The 27727-nt window shown below is 45.6% G+C and overlaps 1 protein-coding gene across 4 annotated transcripts; it reads right to left on the bottom strand.

Moving 5' to 3' along the window:
- Isx (intestine specific homeobox) lies at positions 1-27318 on the bottom strand. Of its 4 annotated transcripts, none has more exons than XM_075977875.1 (5): positions 27202-27318; positions 26162-26702; positions 3484-3635; positions 1619-1694; positions 3-930 (listed from the first exon to the last, which is right to left on the bottom strand). In XM_075977875.1, exons 2-5 carry the CDS (start codon positions 26457-26459, stop codon positions 647-649), a joined length of 810 nt encoding a protein of 269 aa, XP_075833990.1. In that variant the 5' UTR covers positions 26460-26702; positions 27202-27318; the 3' UTR covers positions 3-646. The 4 variants fall into 4 exon arrangements, with proteins under 4 accessions (XP_075833992.1, XP_075833990.1, XP_075833991.1 ...); XM_075977876.1 differs by having other exon boundaries at positions 27145-27291; XM_075977877.1 differs by having other exon boundaries at positions 1-930; positions 1578-1694; positions 26162-27306.
- Positions 27319-27727: the final 409 nt, after the last annotated feature.

The following is a 27727-nucleotide window of genomic DNA, read 5'->3' as shown; positions in this document are numbered from 1 at the left end:
CAAATGATAGACACGAAATTCTGTTTTAAATTAAAAACATTTTTTTTTCTATTTTTCTCTCATTCTGAGATTTTTCATACCAACGTCAATAGTAATGTGCTGGACAGGAGCCAAGTGCAAGGTCACCGCCATCTGATGCAGGCAGAGGTCAGCGTCACCTTTCAGCTGACCCGGGCAGAGTCCAATCTGTTCAGCTCCACATCTGTTTCCAAGTGTACAATGCTCAGTGGTCAGTACAGATGTCATGGATGGGTGCATGGATGGGAAGCCCCTCCTGGGCCTCCCCACATCTTGTGTTTCCCAGGGCTCATCTCCCCCAAAGTAAGGGAGAAAAGGGTTCTCAGAAGGAATCTGCTACAGATGAGGTCCAGGGGGTACTCAATATAGGGGGTATTGAGACTGACCAGCTGGAGGTGGACAGCCATTAGAGGAAGCACAGGCGTGAATGGAGAGTGTCTTATTCTGGAGTTCATCCCCAGCCCTCAGGCAGCCAGGCTTCTGCACTAGGAGAATGACTTGGGCTGGTGTGTTGTCTTTTGCTGCCATGCCAATGCAGTCTCCAATAGCAAGCTCTGGGTTGCTTCCCGGACTGTGGGCCATTGATGGATTGGGGAGGATTTTCTCTGAGGTCCAGAGTTGTCTGCTATCACTGAGAAAGTAGAGTATCTTGCTTGGGAAAAGAGCAACCAGTCCCTATGTTGAAGTGACACAGATGCTGCCCCACTTGGGGTATGGAGGTGGCAGGATGAGGGTAGGAACACAAGGCTGTTGGGTAAGATAGCCAGGCAAGGGTTGCAGATCCCATGGGTGCCATGGGACAAGGGTGATCTGGGCAGGGAACCAGGCTGAAGTGAGCTGAGTCTGAGAGCATGGGTAGCAACCCGTGGGAGGCACCACTGTGGGCAGAGCAGCAGGTGTCAGCACAGGACCCTGTCAGGAAAGATCAGAGGGGACCGATGAGTCCTAACCTTGACCAAGAACTGTTCTTGCTGCTTCCCAGGGGCCTCCATGATTCAAGGAGCTGGTGGTGGGTAGTGTGGCAGCTGGTCCTGCCCTTCTGGGGCTTTCAGCATACCTACCTGGACCTAATCTCACAGCATGGATATCAGCCATGTGTCTAGGATGTCACCTCACTCCTCAGAGAGTCACTTCTTCAGTAGCAGACCATGAATAGAAGATTCCAGGTCTTAGTCACTGCATCCTGGTCAAAACTTTAGTACTGACCTCTAAGGAGCAAGATGACTTTTCTATGGCACACTGTGATGTGGGATTTGAACTGAGGTTTGACACTGGGCAGTCTACTTTAGAGCTGACTGCCCAACCCCTATGTTCTATGCTTTACCCCGTGACTCTGTTTTGTGAACTGTGAAGTTTTGTACAGGTGACAATACCACTCTGTCACTCAAGGGGAGAGCCAGCTAGCAAGACACTTGTTCCAGATCCCCTCTTTTAGGCACCTCCTTGGCCTTCCTATTTCTGGAAGGATTCACATGGTGCTCACTACTGTAGGCACCTTCCCCTGGGCTCCTTCACAGCAGGGCTGGGGTGAGATGAACCCAGACGACTGAGCCACTCACAACCATGTCCATGTTTGAGGGCAGGGTCAAGCTGGCCTCACCAGGCTGCTGCGATGCACTGACGCTTCCAATCTTTTCCTGCTTCCTCCGCTTGGCTCTCTGATTCTGAAACCAGATCTGCGATCAGGGAAAGAAAATGGACATGTGTAAAGGAAATACATCCAACTACTCGCCCCACCCCCATTTGGTATCTTCCCCCAACTCCAGAACATTAGCATCCCCCCAAGAATGAGCACTTCACAGTTTATAAAATCACACCTTGGGAGGGGGAGTTCATTGCATGTCGAGTCTGGAGACTTCAGGGAAGAGACCAGTGTAACAGGAGTGGGGACATGCATGAGTGAGAACTAAGAAGGTTTAGGTGGGTCTGTGGTGAACAGAGCTTGAAGATCTGAGGTCCTAACAGCTGCCACCTGGAAACAGGAGCTGGCGTGTCAGATTCATCAGTCTCCAGCCTCCAGCCTCCAGCGGGAAGAATCTTGATGATCTTTTCTTTCTTTCTTTCTTTCTTTCTTTCTTTCTTTCTTTCTTTCTTTCTTTCTTTGTTTGTTTCTTTCTTTCTTTGTTTCTTTCTTTCTTCCTTCCTTCCTTCCTTCCTTCCTTCCTTCCTTCCTTCCTTTCTTCCTTCCTTTCTTTATCTTTCCCTTCCTTCCTTCCTTCCTTCCTTCCTTCCTTCCTTCCTTCCTTCCTCCCTCCCTCCCTCCCTCCCTCCCTCCCTCCCTCCCTCTCTCCCTCCCCCCTTCCTTCCTCCCTTCCTTTTCTTTTTTTTATGTGAATGCTTTTGAGTTTTTAAATGCCGTGCAGGCCAAATAAAAGCCATTTGTGGGCTGTCTTCCATCAGGAGGCCACCAGTTTGCAACCCCTGTGGGCCACTTGTCATCTATAGGTTGAACATTGGCCAATCTCTGCATTCCTAGGCACCCTGATGGTCTCTGACATGCAGCCACTTGTCCTTGGTGATTCTGGGGAAGCAGGTGTTGGTTTCAGGACTTGATGGCAGATGCAGGTGTTAAACACAGTTCCAAGTAGGAGGAATTTAGCCGGACTAAGACTGGGCTGGGCTCTAGCCAGAGGAAGGGGGTTGAATGGAACATGCATTGGGCTGGACCTCTATTTTGATTCTGAGTGAGAGCAAATAAACTGCAGGGTTTTGTTTTTTAAGAACGATGTCGAAGTCTCTGTGTTCAGAGACAGTGCCGGCCTCATGCCAGCCTGAGACTTTTCTAACAGAATGTGGTGGTGACAAGATGGCAGATGTTAGATTTGGCTGTTAGTATAGAAACCCTGTCTCTGACCGTGAATCCTTGGTCTGTCTGCTGCTCTGCTTCCACCAAGGAGATGGAGGTGTTCTCTACCAGGCTGGCCAACAGTGCCCTGGTCAGCCAGGCCTGCCATCCCAAATGTCGGAGTGGCCCTCCAGCTGAGAGGGATTTGCACAGTTTTAAACCATTGAGAAAAGAAACAAAAGGAATAGTATTTTCTGACACTGGCAGCCTGTACAAAAATCAGATTTTCACACTTGTAAATATAATGGTGTTGGAATGCCACCATGGTCACCTGTTTCTTCCTTGGCTCTGGCTGCTTTCAGGCCACCATGGCAGGGACACTGGCCCTCCCTGACAGTGACTGTATGTCTAGCCAAACCCAAGGTGATTCCTCTTAGTAAAAATGTTGGCTGACCCCAGTCCTCAGCTGCTATACCTGATAGCATGGGTAACCCTTAGAAGCATGAATGAGCTGCTGAGAGGGGGCATGGGACAGAGATGGGTGGAGAGCACCAGTGTTTACCCACTAGAGATTCTTTATTAGACGAGGGTAGTCTCACTTCCTGGAACCCAGGAGATGGTTCAGCTGGGGCATCTCTGCAGGGCTGAGGGCCCAGCAAGGAACTGGGTGGTCACTGTACCTGTACTCGAGCTTCAGGCAGGTTGATCCTGGAAGCCAGCTTGGTCCGGACATGAATGTCGGGGTAGTGGGTGAAGCGGAAGAGCTTCTCCAGTTCCTGTAGCTGCTCCATCGTGAAGGTGGTGCGAACTCTCCGCTTGCTCTTTTTTTCTTCTGTGGGATAAGGATGCAAGTTGGTTCAGCAACCTGGCTGTTAGTCTGTTGGGGAGATGTTCATGTTGCTTCCTTCTCCAACCCCATGGCCACTGCTGAGCCTTGGTCCCTGGCTCCTTGGTATTGGGGGATGCAGACCCCTGGCCTCATTGACTTTCTTTGCCTGCCTCAGACCCTTTGCCTGCTGGAGTGAAACAACTTGTTTCCCTGTGTTTTAGCTGGTCTGAGCATGAGACAGGGGAGTGGGTTCTGGTGGCTGCAGCTGAAAGATCCGGAGAGCTGGGGTGTGACCAGAGCACTATATAAGCTGCCCCTGAACACAATAAAGTTGGCGTTCTTGTTTCAGGGATGACCCATCTCGTGCAGGTGCTGCATTACGAGCATAGTACTGTAGTACACACAGCACAGACAGACGCTACACTACATAGTACTGTAGTACACACAGACAGACGCTACACTACATAGTACTGTTGTACACACAGACAGACGCTACACTACATAGTACTGTAGTACACACAGCACAGACAGACGCTACACTACATAGTACTGTAGTACACACAGACAGACGCTACACTACATAGTACTGTAGTACACACAGCACAGAGAGACGCTACACTACATAGTACTGTAGTACACACAGCACAGACAGACGCTACACTACATAGTACTGTAGTACACACAGACAGACGCTACACTACATAGTACTGTATTACACACAGACAGAAGCTACACTACATAGTATTGTAGTACACACAGCACAGACAGACGCTACACTACATAGTACTGTAGTACACACAGCACAGACAGACGCTACACTGCATAGCACTGTAGTAAACACAGCACAGACAGACGCTACACTACATAGTACTGTAGTACACACAGACAGACGCTACACTACATAGTACTGTAGTACACACAGCACAGAGAGACGCTACACTACATAGTACTGTAGTACACACAGCACAGACAGACGCTACACTACATAGTACTGTAGTACACACAGCACAGACAGACGCTACACTACATAGTACTGTAGTACACACAGCACAGACAGACGCTACACTACATAGTACTGTAGTACACACAGCACAGACAGACGCTACACTACATAGTACTGTAGTACACACAGACAGACGCTACACTACACAGTACTGTAGTACACACAGCACAGACAGACGCTACACTACATAGTACTGTAGTACACACAGCACAGCACAGACACTACACTACATAGTACTGTAGTACACACAGCACAGACAGAAGCTACACTACATAGTATTGTAGTACACACAGCACAGACAGACGCTACACTACATAGTACTGTAGTACACACAGCACAGCACAGACACTACACTACACAGTACTGTAGTACACACAGCACAGACAGAAGCTACACTGCATAGCACTGTAGTAAACACAGCACAGACAGACGCTACACTACATAGCACTGTAGTAAACACAGCACAGACAGACGCTACACTACATAGTACTGTAGTACACACAGACAGACGCTACACTACATAGTACTGTAGTAAACACAGCACAGACAGACGCTACACTACATAGTACTGTAGTACACACAGCACAGACAGAAGCTACACTACATAGTACTGTAGTACACACAGACAGACGCTACACTGCATAGCACTGTAGTAAACACAGCACAGACAGACGCTACACTACATAGTACTGTATTACACACAGCACAGACAGACGCTACACTACATAGTACTGTAGTACACACAGCACAGAAAGACGCTACACTACATAGTACTGTAGTACACACAGCACAGACAGAAGCTACACTACACAGTACTGTAGTACACACAGCACAGACAGACGCTACACTACATAGTTCTGTAGTACACACAGCACAGACAGACGCTACACTACATAGTACTGTAGTACACACAGCACAGCACAACACTACACTACATAGTACTGTAGTACACACAGCACAGACAGAAGCTACACTACATAGTACTGTAGTACACACAGCACAGACAGACGCTACACTACATAGTACTGTAGTACACACAGACAGACGCTACACTACATAGTACTGTAGTACACACAGACAGACGCTACACTACATAGTACTGTAGTACACACAGCACAGACACTACACTACATAGTACTGTAGTACACACAGCACAGACAGAAGCTACACTACATAGTACTGTAGTACACACAGCACAGACAGACGCTACACTACATAGTACTGTAGTACACACAGACAGACGCTACACTACATAGTACTGTAGTACACACAGCACAGACACTACACTACATAGTACTGTAGTACACACAGCACAGACAGACGCTACACTACATAGTACTGTAGTACACACAGCACAGACAGACGCTACACTACATACTACTGTAGTACACACAGCACAGACAGACGCTACACTACATAGTACTGTAGTACACACAGCACAGACAGAAGCTACACTACATAGTACTGTAGTACACACAGCACAGACAGACGCTACACTACATAGTACTGTAGTACACACAGCACAGACAGACGCTACACTACATAGTACTGTAGTACACACAGACAGACGCTACACTACATAGTACTGTATTACACACAGCACAGACAGACGCTACACTACATAGTACTGTAGTACACACAGCACAGACAGACGCTACACTACATAGTACTGTAGTACACACAGCACAGACAGACGCTACACTACATAGTACTGTAGTACACACAGCACAGACACTACACTACATAGTACTGTAGTACACACAGCACAGACAGAAGCTACACTACATAGTACTGTAGTACACACAGCACAGACAGACGCTACACTACATAGTACTGTAGTACACACAGCACAGACAGACGCTACACTACATAGTACTGTAGTACACACAGCACAGACAGAAGCTACACTACACAGTACTGTAGTACACACAGCACAGACAGAAGCTACACTACATAGTACTGTAGTACACACAGACAGACGCTACACTACATAGTACTGTAGTACACACAGACAGACGCTACACTACATAGTACTGTAGTACACACAGACAGACGCTACACTACATAGTACTGTATTACACACAGCACAGACAGACGCTACACTACATAGTACTGTAGTACACAGAGCACAGCACAGACACTACACTACATAGTACTGTAGTACACACAGCTCAGACACTACACTACATAGTACTGTAGTACACACAGCACAGACAGAAGCTACACTACATAGTACTGTAGTACACACAGACAGACGCTACACTACATAGTACTGTAGTACACACAGCTCAGACACTACACTACATAGTACTGTAGTACACACAGCACAGACAGAAGCTACACTACATAGTACTGTAGTACACACAGCACAGACAGACGCTACACTACATAGTACTGTAGTACACACAGCACAGACAGACGCTACACTACATAGTACTGTAGTACACACAGCACAGACAGACGCTACACTACATAGTACTGTAGTACACACAGCACAGACAGACACTACATTACATAGTACTGTAGTACACACAGCACAGACACTACACTACATAGTACTGTAGTACACACAGCACAGACAGACGCTACACTACATAGTACTGTAGTACACACAGCACAGACAGACGCTACACTACATAGTACTGTAGTACACACAGACAGACGCTACACTACATAGTACTGTAGTACACACAGCACAGACAGAAGCTACACTGCATAGCACTGTAGTACACACAGCACAGACAGACGCTACACTTCATAGTACTGTAGTACACACAGCACAGACAGACGCTACACTTCATAGTACTGTAGTACACACAGCACAGACAGACGCTACACTACATAGTACTGTAGTACACACAGCACAGACAGACGCTACACTACATAGTACTGTAGTACACACAGCACAGACAGACGCTACACTACATAGTACTGTAGTACACACAGCACAGACAGACGCTACACTACATAGTACTGTAGTACACACAGCACAGACAGACGCTACACTACATAGTACTGTAGTACACACAGCACAGACAGAAGCTACACTACACAGAACTGTAGTACACACAGCACAGACAGAAGCTACACTACATAGTACTGTAGTACACACAGACAGACGCTACACACATAGTACTGTAGTACACACAGCACAGACAGACGCTACACTACATAGTACTGTAGTACACACAGCACAGACAGAAGCTACACTACACAGAACTGTAGTACACACAGCACAGACAGAAGCTACACTACATAGTACTGTAGTACACACAGACAGACGCTACACACATAGTACTGTAGTACACACAGCACAGACAGACGCTACACTACATAGTACTGTAGTACACACAGCACAGACGCTATACTACATAGTACTGTAGTACACACAGAGAGACGCTACACTACATAGTACTGTAGTACACACAGCACAGACAGACGTTACACTATATAGTACTGTAGTACACACAGCACAGACACTACACTACATAGTACTGTAGTACACACAGACAGACGCTACACTACATAGTACTGTACTACACACAGAGAGACGCTACACTACATAGTACTGTAGTACACACAGCACAGACAGACGCTACACTACATAGTACTGTAGTACACACAGCACAGACAGACGCTACACTACATAGTACTGTAGTACACACAGACAGACGCTACACTACATAGTACTGTAGTACACACAGCACAGACAGAAGCTACACTGCATAGCACTGTAGTACACACAGCAAAGACAGACGCTACACTACACAGTACTGTAGTACACACAGCACAGACAGACGCTACACTACATAGTACTGTAGTACACACAGCACAGACAGACGCTACACTACACAGTACTGTAGTACACACAGACAGACAGACGCTACACTACATAGTACTGTAGTACACACAGCACAGACGCTACACTACATAGTACTGTAGTACACACAGCACAGACAGACGCTACACTACATAGTACTGTAGTACACACAGCACAGACAGACGCTACACTACATAGTACTGTAGTACACACAGCACAGACAGACGCTACACTACATAGTACTGTAGTACACACAGCACAGACGCTATACTACATAGTACTGTAGTACACACAGACAGACGCTACACTACATAGTACTGTAGTACACACAGCACAGACAGACGCTACACTACATAGTACTGTAGTACACACAGCACAGACAGAAGCTACACTGCATAGCACTGTAGTACACACAGCACAGACAGATGCTACACTACATAGTACTGTAGTACACACAGCACAGACAGATGCTACACTACATAGTACTGTAGTACACACAGCACAGACGCTACACTACATAGTACTGTAGTACACACAGACAGACGCTACACTACATAGTACTGTAGTACACACAGCACAGACAGACGCTACACTACATAGTACTGTAGTACACACAGCACAGACAGACGCTACACTACATAGTACTGTAGTACACACAGCACAGACAGAAGCTACACTACATAGTACTGTAGTACACACAGCACAGACAGACGCTACACTACATAGTACTGTAGTACACACAGCACAGACAGACGCTACACTACATAGTACTGTAGTACACACAGCACAGACAGACACTACACTACATAGTACTGTAGTACACTCAGCACAGACAGACGCTACACTACATAGCACTGTAGTACACACAGCACAGACAGAAGCAACACTACATAGTACTGTAGTACACACAGCACAGACAGACGCTACACTACATAGTACTGTAGTACACACAGCACAGACAGACACTACACTACATAGTATTATAGTACACACAGCACAGAGAGAAGCTACACTACATAGTACTGTAGTACACACAGCACAGACAGACGCTACACTACATAGTACTGTAGTACACACAGCACAGACAGACGCTACACTACATAGTACTGTAGTACACACAGCACAGACAGAAGCTACACTACATAGTACTGTAGTACACACAGACAGACGCTACACTACATAGTACTGTAGTACACACAGCACAGACAGACGCTACACTACATAGTACTGTATTACACACAGCACAGACAGACGCTACACTACATAGTACTGTAGTACACACAGCACAGACAGACGCTACACTACATAGTACTGTAGTACACACAGCACAGACAGACGCTACACTACATAGTACTGTAGTACACACAGCACAGACAGACGCTACACTACATAGTACTGTAGTACACACAGCACAGACAGAAGCTACACTACATAGTACTGTAGTACACACAGACAGACGCTACACTACATAGTACTGTAGTACACACAGCACAGACAGAAGCTACACTACATAGTACTGTAGTACACACAGCACAGACAGACGCTACACTACATAGTACTGTAGTACACAGAGCACAGACAGACGCTACACTACATAGTACTGTAGTACACACAGCACAGACAGACGCTACACTACATAGTACTGTAGTACACACAGCACAGACAGACGCTACACTTCATAGTACAATAGTACACACAGCACAGACAGATGCTACACTACATAGTACTGTAGTACACACAGCACAGACAGACGCTACACTACATAGTACTGTATTACACACAGCACAGACAGACGCTACACTACATAGTACTGTAGTACACACAGACAGACGCTACACTACATAGTACTGTAGTACACACAGCACAGACAGACGCTACACTACACAGTATTGTAGTACACACAGCACAGACAGACGCTACACTACATAGTACTGTAGTACACAGAGCACAGACAGAAGCTACATTACACAGTATTGTAGTACACACAGCACAGACAGACGCTACACTACACAGTACTGTAGTACACACAGCACAGACACAAGCTACCTTACACAGTATTGTAGTACACACAGCACAGACAGACGCTACACTACACAGTACTGTAGTACACACAGCACAGACAGAAGCTACACTACACAGTATTGTAGTACACACAGCACAGACAGACGCTACACTACACAGTATTGTAGTACACACAGCATAGACAGAAGCTACACTATAGTACTGTAGTACACACAGCACAGACAGACGCTACACTACATAGTACTGTAGTACACACAGCACAGACAGACGCTACACTACATAGTACTGTAGTACACACAGCACAGACAGAAGCTACACTACACAGAACTGTAGTACACACAGCACAGACAGAAGCTACACTACATAGTACTGTAGTACACACAGACAGACGCTACACTACATAGTACTTTATGCACAGACAGACGCTACACTACATAGTACTGTAGTACACAGACAGACGCTACACTACATAGTACTGTAGTACACACAGCACAGACAGACGCTACACTACATAGTACTGTAGTACACACAGCACAGACAGACGCTACACTACATAGTACTGTAGTACACACAGCACAGACAGAAGCTACACTACATAGTACTGTAGTACACACAGCACAGACAGACGCTACACTACATAGTACTGTAGTACACACAGCACAGACAGAAGCTACACTACATAGTACTGTAGTACACACAGCACAGACAGACGCTACACTACATAGTACTAGTACACACAGACAGACGCTACACTACATAGTACTGTAGTACACACAGACAGACGCTACACTACATAGTACTGTAGTACACACAGACAGACGCTACACTACATAGTACTGTAGTACACACAGACAGACGCTACACTACATAGTACTGTAGTATACACAGCACAGACAGACGCTACACTACATAGTACTGTAGTACACACAGCACAGACAGAAGCTACACTACATAGTACTGTAGTACACACAGCACAGACAGACGCTACACTACATAGTACTGTAGTACACACAGCACAGACAGACGCTACACTACATAGTACTGTAGTACACACAGCACAGACAGACGCTACACTACATAGTACTGTAGTACACACAGCACAGACAGACGCTACACTACATAGTACTGTAGTACACACAGCACAGACAGACGCTACACTACATAGTACTGTAGTACACACAGCACAGACAGACGCTACACTACATAGTACTGTAGTACACACAGCACAGACAGAAGCTACACTACATAGTACTGTAGTACACACAGCACAGACAGACGCTACACTACATAGTACTGTAGTACACACAGCACAGACAGAAGCTACACTACATAGTACTGTAGTACACACAGCACAGACAGATGCTACACTACATAGTACTGTAGTACACACAGCACAGACAGACGCTACACTACATAGTACTGTAGTACACACAGCACAGACGCTACACTACATAGTACTGTAGTACACACAGCACAGACAGACGCTACACTACACAGTACTGTAGTACTCACAGCACAGACAGACGCTACACTACATAGTACTGTAGTACACACAGCACAGACAGACGCTACACTACATAGTACTGTAGTACACACAGCTCAGACAGAAGCTACACTACATAGTACTGTAGTACACACAGCACAGACAGACGCTACACTACATAGTACTGTAGTACACACAGACAGACGCTACACTACACAGTACTGTAGTACACACAGCACAGACAGACGCTACACTACACAGTACTGTAGTACACACAGCACAGACAGACGCTACACTACATAGTACTGTATTACACACAGCACAGACAGACGCTACACTACATAGTACTGTAGTACACACAGCACAGACAGACGCTACACTACATAGTACTGTAGTACACAAAGCACAGACAGACGCTACACTACACAGTACTGTAGTACACACAGCACAGACAGACGCTACACTACATAGTACTGTATTACACACAGCACAGACAGACGCTACACTACATAGTACTGTAGTACACACAGCACAGACACTACACTACATAGTACTGTAGTACACACAGCACAGACAGACGCTACACTACATAGTACTGTAGTACACACAGCACAGACAGTACACTACATAGTACTGTATTACACACAGCACAGACAGACGCTACACTACATAGTACTGTAGTACACACAGCACAGACACTACACTACATAGTACTGTAGTACCCACAGCACAGACAGACGCTACACTACATAGTACTGTAGTACACACAGCACAGACAGACGCTACACTACATAGTACTGTAGTACACACAGCACAGACACTACACTACATAGTACTGTAGTACACACAGCACAGACACTACACTACATAGTACTGTAGTACACACAGCACAGACAGACGCTACACTACATAATACTGTAGTACACACAGCACAGACAGACGCTACACTACATAGTACTGTAGTACACACAGCACAGACACTACACTACATAGTACTGTATTACACACAGCACAGACAGACGCTACACTACATAGTACTGTAGTAGACACAGCACAGACACTACACTACATAGTACTGTAGTACACACAGCACAGACAGACGCTACACTACATAGTACTGTAGTACACACAGCACAGACAGACGCTACACTACATAGTACTGTAGTACACACAGACAGACGCTACACTACATAGTACTGTAGTACACACAGCACAGACACTACACTACATAGTACTGTAGTACCCACAGCACAGACAGACGCTACACTACATAGTACTGTAGTACACACAGCACAGACAGAAGCTACACTACATAGTACTGTAATACACACAGCACAGACAGACGCTACACTACATAGTACTGTAGTACACACAGCACAGACAGACGCTACACTACATAGTACTGTAGTACACTCAGCACAGACAGACGCTACACTACATAGCACTGTAGTAAACACAGCACAGACAGACGCTACACTACATAGTACTGTAGTACACTCAGCACAGACAGACGCTACACTACATAGCACTGTAGTAAACACAGCACAGACAGATGCTACACTACATAGTACTGTAGTACACACAGACAGACGCTACACTACATAGTACTGTAGTACACACAGACAGACGCTACACTACATAGTACTGTAGTACAGACAGCACAGACAGACGCTACACTACATAGTACTGTAGTACACACAGACAGACGCTACACTACATAGTACTGTAGTACACACAGCACAGACAGACGCTACACTACACAGTACTGTAGTACACACAGCACAGACAGACGCTACACTACATAGTACTGTAGTACACACAGCACAGACGCTACACTACACAGTACTGTAGTACACACAGCACAGACAGACGCTACACTACATAGTACGGTAGTACACACAGCACAGACAGACGCTACACTACATAGTACTGTAGTACACACAGCACAGACAGACGCTACACTACATAGTACTGTAGTACACACAGCACCGAGAGACGCTACACTACATAGTACTGTAGTACACACAGCACAGACAGACGCTACACTACATAGTACTGTAGTACACACAGCACAGACAGACGCTACACCACATAGTACTGTAGTACACACAGCACAGACAGACGCTACACTACATAGTACTGTAGTACACACAGACAGACAGACGCTACACCTTGGAATTGGAGGTTAGCAGTTTTGTACTTAGTACTGTAATACACACAGCACAGACAGATGCTACACCTTGGAATTGGAGGTTACCAGCGTTGACTTCTAGAACTCCCTCTAGGCTAATCCTCTTCTCCCCAGTGAAGTCAAGTAAACCTTCTAGAAAATTTTCTGATTCTGTGCCTTTCTTCTGTTTAAATGTCTTTAGGGCACACCCCTTTTGTCTATCATAAGAGATGGCAAGCAGACCAAACCCATCCTTTTGTATTTTAAAATATAGTTTTATTGAAACATATCTGTATGTATTGCATTTTGTATTATTTCTTCCCAGTTTTGCATTATAATGGTGGCACTGACTCATTGCATCTGAGAGCATATGGCTATAAAGACTGAAATAATTACCATCGGGCCCTTTACAGAAAAAGTATGCCAACATTGTCTTTCGAAGTGCAGGTCAAGCATGGTGGCAGCAGAGCCCTGCCAACTTATATCCACCCCACCTGACTAGCCTCAGTTCCATTCAGTTTTGGCTCTGCCATTTATGGGGCTCAGCACAAAATGAAAATGTGAGGGCTCCTGTTCAGAAGAGTCCAAAGTCTTTTCCCTTATTACCTAGATTGTCACTCTCTGTCTGTCATGGTATTTATTTGTTTGTTTATGTGTAAGTATTTATGTGCGCATGCCTATGTGTGGCGTATGTGCAGGAGGACAGAGTGCTCTGTTCTGTCATTCTCTGTCACATCCCCTTGAGACAGGGTCTCCCACTGAACTTGGAGCCAGAAAGCTCCAATGATTCTCCCGTCTCTGTTCCCAAGCGGGTTACAGCTGTGCATGTAGACACATCCCGTTTTTCTACATGTGCGCTGGGGATTTGAACTCAGGTTCTCATGCTCTTACCTCCGGAGTCATATCCTCAATCCTCATGGTGGCTTTTAATTTACTATTTAATTTTGACGGAGACAGATTGAACGAGAACATTCATGGGGTATGCTAGTCTTTCCAGGGACCTGGGAGTTACCCCAAAGTTTTGAGAGATTGGACCCCATCCTGCAACTTGGCACCTGACTTTGAATATCCTGGAAGTTATAACTCAGCCAGCCCCTTTCCAAGGTGGAAGTAGGTGGGGCAGAGGATGGGGGGCAAGAGCCCATCCTAGGGCGGCAGGAATGGGAAGAGTGCATTGATGGATCCATGTTCTGATATCCTAGCCTTTGCTTGATGCCTCACTGGGCTCCTTCTAAAACAAATTCTAACCTAAAATTGCTAAGGCGTTCAAGAGAGTGACCCTCTGTATTCACCTCTACCTGTGGGACCTCCCTCTAGGCGCAGTACTCTGTGGAACCTCGGTGGGCACTCATACTGGTATAGCCAGCTCTACTGCCTTCACTATACCAACCTTTGTACCCAGACTCATTCAGATTGCTGAACCGCCTGGCTTTGTAGCATATCCCATAGGTGATTTCCTGTGACAGATGATAATTTCAGGGACAGACATAATTCTAATTTATACAGGCTCTTTGGGACATAAATTCAATCTTAAAAATATTTATATATTTTATTCTTTGATCTTTACTTGACTTTGGGTATATAGGGTCCAAGGATAGACATCAACTGATGGCCTCAACACAGAAAAGGCTCAAAGTAAATATGATAGAAATAATATTTCCTAGTGACAAATAAAAAGTTAGAAGTTATTAACAATTTCATAATAATTAGTACGTATGGTCTATAGTCCATGTACAAACTGTCCATCTTTTAGATGATAGAATACACCAGTGATAATATCTAAGCAAATGTTTGAAAAGACAAGCAATTAGAAAGGGTTTGTACCTAGAGAAATGAAGTGGTACTATTAGCATCTATGATTCACTATTCTCACAATGATGGACATATACCAAAGGAACAAACAGATACAACAAGCTTTCATAATTAATAAATTTCCATGTCATTATTTGTGAGCTGGTGGCCCAAAGAAAAATATGACTACATATGGACACCAGTCATACAAAAAAAAAGTACTATATAGACTTGCTTCTCTCAGGGAGATCTTTCAGAATCGGGAGATTCAGCCGCCTTTATACTTTAGCCCCCCAGAGAGCCAGGCAACAGTGGATGCTGGTGGAGTGACGAAACTCTGCGGTTTGTTTTCTGGCCAAGGCATCTGAAGATAAAGCTGCAGTAGTCTTAATTGGACCAATTACAGAAGTGTAGACAAAACACACAAACTCTCAGCCCAAATTGTCTTCACTTTCAGATGAGGACAGAGTCCAGTACCAGGGAAGACTCAGCACTCATGCTTGGAGGACTCAAACACTGGAGAGGCAGCTCCTATCTGCCTGCAGCCTCCTTTCTGGACAGTGTACCCCTGGAAGGCAGGAGGCTCTCAGATTAGCCAAGCAACCAATGCCCAGAGAGAGCTTCACCAATATTTGCTCCAGATGAATAGCCCCGAGGACAGAAGACACAGTTTTGTAAAATACACCTGAAATTTTGTAGAGCACTGGTGTCCTGTGCCACGAAGATGACTGATGAGAGCGGACGTGCTTTAAAAGGGGAGGAAGAACTGGGAAATGCCGGCAGTTTAATAGCTGAAAAGATCCACTAACATTCCTTTCTTCTTTTGCAGGGAATGATGCTTGTCACAGGATGGTAGAAACCACACCACAAGACCTGAGCTCATTCTGTTAACCTTCACAACTTGAGAACATTTAATTTACTCTGTACTTGTACTTGCTGTTCATAGGGTGAGGTAGCAGAGGTGTTGAATGATAGATGACCAAATACAAATCCACCCTGACCAGATTCTGCAATCCTTCTCCTCAGGGATGCTTGCCTGGGGACCTTTAGTTGAGGAGAAAAATGGCATGTGCATGTGTGCACTCTGGGGTGTGTGTGTGAGTGGAGTTGGGTGTGTACTTCTCTTTTTCAGAATCAACCATGTTGTTTCCTATGTTGTAGGAATGAGATTGCATAGTCTCATGCACCCATCATATACCAACTTTTATTGTTAATCCACTTTTAAAATCTCCTCAATTTGGCTTTTTACTCCCTTTTGCTGACTTCACAAGTTTTTTGTGACTAAAGTATCATCTCCCAATAGCTTTTGTGCTGCTTCTTATTGCATCTACTTATTTGTGTGTGTGTGTATGTGTGTGTGTGTGTATGTGTGTGTGTATGTGTGAGTATGTGTGTGTGTATGTGTGTGTGTATGTGTGTGTGTATGTGTGTGTGTATGTGTGTGTGTGTATGTGTGTGTGTGTATGTGTGTGTGTGTATGTGTGTGTATGTGTGTGTGTATGTGTGTGTGTATGTGTGTGTGTATGTGTGTGTATGTGTGTGTATGTGTGTATGTGTGTGTGTATGTGTGTGTGTATGTGTGTGTGTGTGTATGTGTGTATGTGTGTGTATGTGTGTGTGTGTGTATGTGTGTGTATGTGTGTGTGTATGTGTGTGTGTATGTGTGTGTGTGTGTATGTGTGTGTGTATGTGTGTGTGTATGTGTGTGTATGTGTGTGTGTATGTGTGTGTGTGTATGTGTGTGTATGTGTGTGTATGTGTGTGTGTATGTGTGTGTGTGTGTGTGTGTGTGTGTGTGTGTGTGTGTGTATGGACATTTGCTACGGAGAAGATATCGAGGTCGGAGGACAACTTGTGGTGGAGCGGCTTTCTCGAAGATTATACTCAGTCATCAGGGTTGACGACAAGTGCCTTTACACCCTTCCTTTTAGCAGTTGTGTGCCGTCTCTGGTAGAAATCAAACCTCTACCATCTGCTTCCTACCTTTCTAAGTCTACCCTGCTTTTAAGTAACAATAATAATAACAATAACAAATTTATTATTGAGACAAGTTCTTATGTAGCCAAGTCTGGCTTCAAATTTAATATGTAGGCTAGAAAAATATTGTATGCCATTGGCCTTGAGCTACATGTGCTCTGATTGATTTTTTTTCCTGAGGGATGATAATATGATGGTGATAGGAATGTTCAGTCACTGTAGTGATCCTTCCTAGAAGAAAGATCGTACCTAAAATTCACATGCATGGGGACATGGAGGCTGAGTTCCAAATGGACCTGCTTAGCTCAAGATGCCGAAGCCCTTTTTCAAGACTTGTTTGTGGTTCTTGAGATTTCAGTACTCAATGATGATTATTTTCTTTTTATAATATGACTATTTCTTTGTCCTTATATTTATTTTGATTTTTCGTATAGCTTTTTTTTTTTTACAAATAATATATTTTGATTATATTCTTTACCCTTCTGATGCTGATTTTTATTTTACTTCCGTTTTGGGGAACAACCTCAAACCAGAGAGACATAAGTAGTAGTGAGAAAACTCCAGAGCTGAGGTCACTCACTCCCAGTGGTTGGGTTCCCAACTAAGGTCAAGTCCATTTGGGAGAGACAGATAGACTTGAACCCTTGAGTCAGGAAAATAATTTAGGACCAGAGGCTGGACATCATGCAGAAAGGTCAAAAATGTGTGGTCCAAAATAGCAGCTGGTAGATCAAAGTTGCCATTGAAATAAGAAAAATAGAAAATTCAGCTGCTCAGCCATGTTATCCGTAGCAGGACAGCACAGTGTGGTGAGGGGCTACCATGTTGGATTGTAGCTGTACAAGACAACCATCACTGTGGAATGTTCTGTTTGGCTGCTCTTTCTCATTGGACTATCTAAAGGATTATAAAAAAATTGTGTTCTAGGCCAAGGTTTGTGTTTTTTTCTCCATCACAATATCATTTATTTGCCACTAATCTCCAAAAAAGGACATATGAGATTGGTGTGGTGCCAAATTTGATGGCCTCAGAAGAATCTGAAGTATAGACTTTGCCATACTTGCCTCTCTACCTGTGTCTGGGAAGGAGGGGGCTGTCAGCAGTAGAGATTGTGTCGAGATTCTCTGGGGGTTTACTCAGAGTCAACCTCACCAAGGACTACAGGACTGCAGGGAGGGAGAGGCAAGTGCAGTATGGATGAAGGTCAATGCTTTAGCTTTCCCATTGTGTGCTGGTAGAGGTTGCCAGAGGCCAGGAAGTTTGTTGCCAGGCGACTGATCATAATCGGTCACAGGAGACAGGAGCAGGTACCAGAAGAAGAGTAGTGTAAGCAGATTATGGATGGAGGAGAGACTGGAACATGATGCAGCCTATACACCTTTGGATCTTCCGAGATTTCTTCATCAAAGCATTGAAAATCTGAGTCCACCAGGGAAGCTGTTCCAGGCCTAGGATGGAGCCCTTCATAGATGCAAGAACACTGGCATTCTGGATCTCTGCTCTGAGAGGATTAGGAATCATCAATCCCCAATTTTACAAGCAAGAAGGGTCACTGATGGAGAGTAAAACAATCCTAGGGTTCCTGGCCACTTTGATATAGCAGTTGCTATTTTGGACAACATATTTTTGACCTCTGTGCAGGATATCCAATATCAGGAAGCCCACGGCTCCAGCTCATCCCAGAAACTTCATTTTTGAGATGTACAAAACACCTGGGGCAGGGAGATGTGGATGAAGACAGCCAGGACAGCTACCTCTTTCATGTTGCTCTTTCTGGCCATTTTTAATTCTGGGAGGTGTGAATCACACTTCACTGAGTCTTCAAAGAGAATGAGTTAGCAGAACTTAATTAAAACTGAGTCGTTTAATACATTGATCATAATAAATACACAATTTATGCAGGTGATTAGGCCATTAGGGTTTGCTAATCGGCCCTGGCCATGCAGTTAAAGGTGGGGGGTGTATGGGTGGGTGACATGAATGTGACAGAGAAGAGAGAAGAGAGGAAAAGGAAGGGAAGATGATGTGGGGTTCCCCTCTGTATGCTGTGAATACCATTGGTTAATAACGAAGCTGCATTGGGCCTATTGCAGTGCAGAATAGGGAAAGGCAGGAATTTCAAGCAGATAGAGAAGGAGAGAGCAGGTAGAGTCAAGGAGAAACCATGTAGCAGTGGCAGGAGACAGACACTGGACAGAACCTTACCAGTAGGCTACAACCATGTGGTGATACTCAGATGAATGGAAATGGGCTAATTAGGGTATAAGAGCTAGCCAATAAGAAGCATATGGTAATAAGTCCAGCATTGTTGTAATAATACAGTTTCTGTGTGATTATTTTGGGTCTGAGTGGCCAGGAAATGAATGAGCAGCCCCCACCAACAGCTTGGTATGCCAACATGGGGCTGACTATGCCCACATAAAATCTGAGAGAGTTTGAAAAGAAATTCTGGACAAAAACAAACAAACATAAAACAGAATTTACTGCAGCTTTTTGGTAGCTGAATTTTTTCTGCCTGGGTGGGCTCTGTTTGATGGTGGCTTTTTTAAGAGAGTTCTTCTTGATTCAGCATTAGCAGCAAAAAAGCCTCATGCGGTTTCAAAATGGTGGCTTCCTGGTTTGTGCTAATTGCACAAACAGTTCTGGCTTTTTCAGGACGCTAAGCTCTTAAATGGGGTTTGTGAGCAGATTGCTACAACTTGCTTAAAGCAGCACAGACCTGCTGTGCGTCTGGAAATGAGGCTATGAGCATGACTCACATAGCTGGCACTGAATGGGCCTCTGCCATGTTGGACTTGGCGGATCCAAAAGGCAAAGCAGCCTTAGTCCTGTCAGAAAAGGATTACAGATATATGACAAAGACAGATTTAGATGAGAAAGATCTCTACATTGGATAAATATATGTAGGCTTAAGGGAGAGAAGAAAAAGAATATAGTTAGCTATAAAAGGAAGTAATTTTTTTTTAAAATAAGTCATTAAGGAGACAGATAAAGACAGTCATAGATTAGATTAAAGGAGTAAAGAAAAATAAGCCACATAAAGATGGAATATACAAAGAGAGTCTGGACATTATCCTGGACACAGAAGAAAGTGACTGACAAACTGCCAATATAGGTGGAACTGTCTTTGAAATTTCCTGCTTCATGAAAATGTTTGCCAGATACTTGGGCTTGTAGGCTGAAGATGGATGCTCCAGCGTTACAGAAAACTTTGGGTGACTGTTTAGGAAGCGAGATGTTTCTGTCAATTCTAGAGTTTTGGAAGTTGCTTACAATGTACTTCCTGTTAACTTAGGTAATATTATATTCTTCTAGAGTTGAAGAATAGCTAGTTATAATTATAGTTTTCCTTAGTTATAATAAAAGATAAAATAGTTATAAATATTGTATATGTAATTCTTGCTTGTTACCTGTTTTGTTATACGTAATTTTACTATGTTGAGGTTAAAACCTTCCTTTTTATTTAGACAGAAAAGGGGAGGTGATGTGGGATTCCCCTCTGTATGCTGTGAATACCATTGGTTAATAAAGAATCTGCTATGGGGTGGCCTATTGCAGCGCAGAATAGGGCAAGGCAGGAATTTCAAGCAGATAGAGAAGGAGATAGAAGGCAGAGTCAGGGAGAAGCCATGTAGCTGCTGTAAAAGACAGATGTCAAATGCCAGATGGAACCTTACCAGTAGGCCACAACCATGTAGTGACACACAGATTAATAGAAATGGGTTAATTTAAGATAGATATAAGAGGTAGTCGATGAGAAGTGTGAGGTAATAGGTCAAGCAGTGTTGTAATAATACAGTTTCTGTGTGATTATTTCTGGTCTGGGTGGCTGGGAAATGAATGAGCAGCCTCTGGCAACAGGAAGAGAAAAAGGAAAGAGTGTAAGATAAAGGGGTAGGCAGTGAGAGACCTGTGAGAGGTGTGATTCTGCTCCCAAAGATATGTCCAAATTCAAACTCCTCTTAACAATGCATGGGGTTTTATTTAGAAATAGTCTGTAGATATAATTAAGACTCAAGATATGATCGCTCTGGAGATAGGGTAGACACGAATCCAATGACTGGTGTCCTTCAGAAGAGAAGGAGGGACTCTCTGTCTCTGTCTATCCCCTCATACATGCATAAGCACACACACAAACACACATGCATAAACACATGCAATGCACACACACACATGCACACATGTATAAACACAAACACACATGTACACATGCATAAACACTTGCACACACATGCATAAACACATGCATAAACACACGCACATGCACACATGCACACATGTGTAAACACACACACACACACACACAAGTGGGAGGAAGGAAGGACTCCTGTGACTATGGAGGCTGTCAGAAGCACTCACAGACAGGAGAGGTCAGGGAACTAACCAGAGGAAGGGGAGGAGGAGAAAGGAACATGGGGAGGAGTCATGGTTTACAAAGTCTGAAGGTGCAAGGCATCTGAAGGGAGGAAAGGTTCAGAAATACATATCTTTGCATAGAGGAGAAGGTCTGAACGAGTGATGGAGATGAATGCAGACACAAGCAGGTCAGGTGTATGTAGGACTTTGAATAGCCCAGTAACGAGGCAGGGGCAGAGACTGAGCAGCCAGAGCATGAGGACCAATGAACCTACTGCCTTCTTTTTGAAAATAAAGTTTTATTAGAGCACAAATATATCTATGCTTTTCACATTGTCTCTCGGTGTTTTCAACCTCCATGGTAGAGTCATTGTGACAGAGACCATCATTAAAGCTTAGAATTACAGTATTATCCTTTACAGGAAAAAAAAAATCTTGCTGACCTTTGCTGTAGGACATTCCTCAAACACCCAGAATGTATCTGCCCTAGTCAGCTCCATTAGACAAGATAGGCACAAGTTGGCCCTGCTCCACGGTGAATCTGGCAGGAACTATCTTTGTGACTGGCCACAGTTTGCTATATGTGGGCATTCACTGCCTGTTGTGTTATTCCTGTTTACCTCCTTAGTTGCCTTCCTGCCCAGGGAACACACTTAGTGCTTCTTCACCAAGGAAGCCAACAAACAGTCCATGAGCAGGGGAAGGGATGTAAGAAGATTTCACAGAGGCTGGGTAGTCCACACAGGTCTCCTTTTCCCCTAGGGCTAGGGTTTCAGAGGTTCACCAGTGAACTAGGCAGAGATGACGCCTTCCTCTTCAGGCTCAGAGTCTCCAGTATTGAGAGAGGTTTCTTCCTGACTGCCTTTCCCTTGACTTTGGAAGGTCCCCGGGTTTCAGAGGGATAGCTTCTCCCAAGAGGAGTGAATGGTGGTTGAGTCCAATATCCTTTCACAGGTATCTACTGATTTGAGATCTGAGAGGGTCCAAGCCCTTCATCGTGAGGGTCCCAAAGGCAATGGACCTTAGTCCATGCTAGGAAATTCAAGCCATGGGCAATACCCTGGATTGGCCTGGGAGCCTGGGTGACAGGTCCAGTTCTGGCTCTTTATGAACTTTAGATCTGAACAGCCCACTTTACCTCTTGGAGTCCCAGCCTCCTCAAATATCCTGGACACCAGATTCATGGGGAGCTTTTAGAGTACAGATTTGTGGCCTCTCCTTGAGCTGGTGTCACTATCTTAGACATGGGATCTGAAATGGCACAGTTAATCCAGGCTTCTTACATGGTGGCAGTAGGGGTGGGGTTGGTTATTTGCATGGAGCTGTGACTATAAAACTGGATAGCAAAAATCCATCTGGCTCATTGTTTCAGAGGTCTGTAGTGCACCATGGCAGGGTATGTGACATCAGGGGCTGGTCACTTCATTGTAGGCTTGGTACAGAGTGAAAGAGGAACTTGGGGCCAAGATATATCTTCAAGAGACCCACTTAGTGTCATACTTCTTTCGGGAAGGCCTTCTCTACAAAAGGTCCCATAGTTTCTCAAAATAGTGTCACTAGCGGGGCACAAGCATTCAAAACATGAACCTGTAGGGGAGGTTTCAGATTCAAACCATCACTGGAGATTATGTCTACCCGCCACTCCATGGAGTCCTGTACATGTAAAATGGAACAGCAAGGGGCCTGAAGCTTTGCTGCTGTCCTTGGATGCTGCCCTTCTGGGGGGGGGGGGTTCTGTCCCGGAGGAGGGATAGCACACGAGAAGCTTAAGGGCAATGGCCAGCCACCACATCCTGAGTTGTACCCAGGGCTCCTCAGATGGTGGGGAGGGACAAGGGTGGTTGACAGGGTCTGCCTACAAACCACCTTGCTCCTTCCTACATGGCATTGTTACCGGACTTAATGCATGGAGGAAGTCTTTGCTAGGGAAAAAATGACTCCCATGGCCTTCTTTGGGGCTTTCCAACAGCACGCCAGAGCTGGGAGGAACTGTACCGAGATCTCTCTCTGCTCTTTCATGTTACCTTTGAGGAAACTGAGGCCCAGATGAGGAAGTGATTTGCTAAAAGTCATCCTGTTCACCGACACCGCGTCTGAGTCCCTTTCCTGTGCACCCAGCCCTGCATACCCAGCACATCCCAGACGTCCGCAGCCACCTTTGCACTTGCTGCCACATTGCTGCCCGTTTGCCCTATGTCTGCTTCAGTCTTTTTCGTCTTTACTTTGTGTGTTTGCTCAAAAGCACACATGTGAAGAGAGATCCGTCTGTCCTGACCACTACCAGTTATCAGCACTATCAACACCGTAGGGAGCTAGGGTAGCAAGCGGTAACTCCAGAACTATTGACATAGTGGCTTTGCATCCGTGAGTAGCCAAAGTCATGAACTGCCAGAGGCAACTGCTCCAAGGATTGGGAAAACTTTAAACTATGACCATAAATAACTTCCCTTGCATGGCCATAGGCCTCCAGGGCTCAGGGCTAGTACTAATTGCTTATGCAGTTTTTGTAGGTGATTTCCCTCCTTTTTTATGTTTGCCTTCTCTAAAGTGGGTCTCACATATATGAGCATGAACTAGAACAAGGGAGATAATACTAGCTCGGGGCACCCTCCAGTGCTGTGGCTGTTATTTTGGCCAGCACTGTCTGGTGTCTGCTCTGGGCTTAGCAGGAACATACAAACGGAACATACTAGAATCTTCAATGGAGGTTTAGAAAGAGCAGTCTCTTTTAGCTATCAGTAGCAGGGGCACCCTCCTCTCTCTCTGTGATGGGGAAGGTGGCATTCATTTATACAGCTGCAGCAGATGAGACCCAGGTTAAACTCCCAGTGAGCTGGCTTCTGTGAATCCTTAATTGACTGGAATACCAGCGAACTTCTGAAAGCTGAGCCCAAGCCCTTTTCCTATGTGAAAACCAGCCAGCTCCCCTGCTGGTGGTGGCAGCATCTCCCCCAGCTAAGCACAGCTGCTGCAAGGAATCTCTGTGGGAGACTGGCTGGGGGCGGAACTCTGTGTGGGGAGGCAATGCCATCAAGGACCCCCTGAGCTTCCTGCCTAGTATTTTCTTAGATGAAAGGGGTGAAAATAGGAATGACCAGGGTATGGTGTGAGATACTCCAGGCTCACAGACTCCTGACCAAATGGCATTTGAGACTTCATAAGCACTAACATCCCTCACTCTGATTGCCTGTGCTGCTTCACAGAGCAAAGCTGAGATCAGAGAGAACAGGAACTTCCCTAAAGTCACACAGCAGACTAAGATAGGTTGGAGACACCCTCTGCCATCCCAGATTCCACAGCAACTGGTATCCACTGCCCTGAGTGAGTGCTGGCTTGAAGAAAAGCTGAAAACTATCTGGTCATTTATGTAGGTGTGTGTCCTTGGGAAACTACAGACTTGGTATGGGGAATCTATGAGGACAGGGCCTGGCAAAGCTTGATCTACTAGAAGCCATGCAAGCAGATGCAAACTGAGCTCAGCTCGTGGGGAGGGTGTGCTAGGAGCAAGGTCTTGGGTGTACCAGGGCATGAGTTCAGCTTGTGGCTTCTAGTCTTGTAACTTGATGACATTGTCCACCGCTTTATCAGCCCAGTTGCCGTAATTTCTACCCAAATGAAAGGACGGTGCCTCCCACTTCATCTGTGCAGGGTGGATGTGACTGACAGTTCCTGGTCATAGCCTGGTCAACAAGAGTCTGCGCTATGGCCCTGCATTTTTCAATCGGCCGAGCCAATGGGCTTCTGCGGTTTGAAGAGCACGGTTCTGATTCAGACTGAAAATCCTAAAAAGCATCTGGCCTAGACCTACTATCACTTTGGATGTCACAGCTCCTTGTTTTATTGATGAGAACTGTCAGAACCTCCCCAGAGCCCTCGGGACAAAAGCGAATGACCAGAAGTCACTTACCTCGGGACTGATCCTGTGGGGGCCTCTCTGGCTTTGAACCTGGGGTTGCTGTCTGCCTGGAGTCCTCTTCTCCTATGCTTTGCTGTCTTGGTGTGTTTCTTCTCTCTGAGGGCCTCCTCAGGATAGCCTCAATGGAGAAGGACAGGTCCAGCTTCTCCCGAGCCTCATTGTACCTTGAACTCTCCTTCTCCATGTCCCCATGGATCGTAGGGCCTGCCTTGGCCTGCCCTGAAGCCAGCTGGGAGGGACCCTCTGTATGTGCCCAGGAAGATGCCAGCAGAGGGTGGTGTACTTTCATCCTGGAGCTTCTGGGGATTCAGAGGGCACACAGAGGTGGTGTTCAGGGATCCTGATCCTGGGTGACTCGAGCACGATCCCTTGGACACAGGGACTTCCATGGACCTCGTACACATACAAGACCAGGAGTGGCTTCCAGCGGAAGAGCTGACGTCCTGTGTCCACAGGTCACAGTTGTCACCAGACAGAGCTTCAGTTCTCCAGAGAGTGTCTTGGAGGTGATGGCTTTCCCAGTCAGCAGTCACTACTCAAGGGTAACAGAAACAGAGAGAAACGATGCAGAGTTGGTAGGGAGAGGTCCTGGAGCGAACGTCCACCTTTGTCTTCTTTTCTGACTTGTGTCCCCTTCCTGCTGACCTCAGATAGTCCCTGAGAGGCTATGGTGCCACCTATGGGCCCTATGTGGACAAGTGAGCCCTGAGCCTCCCTGGACTTGAGGGGCCTTTGCAAATGCCCTCGGGACTTCCTCAATTCAGCTTCCAGTCTCCAGAATGAAAGAAATTTCCAGGGCCCATGTGCCTTTGTAGATCTTCAGGAAGGGTGGTGCTGCCAGGCTGGTGTTTTTCTTCAGAGACCTCAGGCCTGTGTTCTAACTGCCTCCTGCACACCTCCCCCCGCCTGGGGTGCTGTTGGCTCCCTTCTACTCTCTCCCTGACCTCCAGTCACATACTATACTCTTTAGCCACCTGCTTCTCTTTCGTTTGGGCTTCTTTCTTCTTCTTTCTTGCTTGGTCACCCTTTACCTGTCTCTGAGACAGTCCCAAAGCGTCTTTGTCCGATAAACCCCAGCTTGGAGCTGACAGTCACTGCTCTATCTTGCCAGGAATTCCGTTCAAAGGATTGTGTGTAATAAAGGAGGAGGGTTGGCTGATAAGGGGAATAAGTCCCACCCCAGGAGATGGGATGGCATTCAGGTGTTGGAGCAGAGAGCTGTGAGAGGCAGCCAGGATTGGAGGATAGATACAGGATGCCACGCAGAGGTGTGGTGCCGAGAAATGGCCAGGTGGCACAGACAAGCAGAAGGTGGGGGGATGGCCAGGCCCAGTAAAATGCGTTTATACACTCAGGCTTAGGAGTGCTCATAGGATTTGCAGAGGCTTAGAGACTGAGCCAGGGTGCGGTGGCAAGGGTCAGCTCTGTGTTGTCCCTCACAGATTTGTGTTCCTTGCCTTGCATGGACGACATTCCAAAACCCATGTGGGGCATGTGGAGAAACTCAGGCTCAGACCAAAGGGATACAGGGGAGGGGGAGGAAGGACTTGAGGACTC

Source organism: Microtus pennsylvanicus, chromosome 6 (genome assembly GCF_037038515.1).
Source record: "Microtus pennsylvanicus isolate mMicPen1 chromosome 6, mMicPen1.hap1, whole genome shotgun sequence".
Classification (NCBI taxonomy): domain Eukaryota; kingdom Metazoa; phylum Chordata; class Mammalia; order Rodentia; family Cricetidae; genus Microtus; species Microtus pennsylvanicus.
This window is presented reverse-complemented; position numbering and strand designations above follow the sequence as displayed.

Excerpts from the sequence above, each read along its gene's own strand:
- Isx (XM_075977875.1), bottom strand. The coding sequence starts at position 26,459 with ATGAAAGTACACCACCCTCTGCTGGCATCTTCCTGGGCACATACAGAG. Across the intron at positions 3,636-26,161 it reads CCCACAGGATCAGTCCCGAG|AAGAAAAAAAGAGCAAGCGG; the intron begins GTAAGTGACTTC and ends CTTATCCCACAG. Across the intron at positions 931-1,618 it reads CAGTGCATCGCAGCAGCCTG|GGTCCTGTGCTGACACCTGC; the intron begins GTGAGGCCAGCT and ends CTTTCCTGACAG.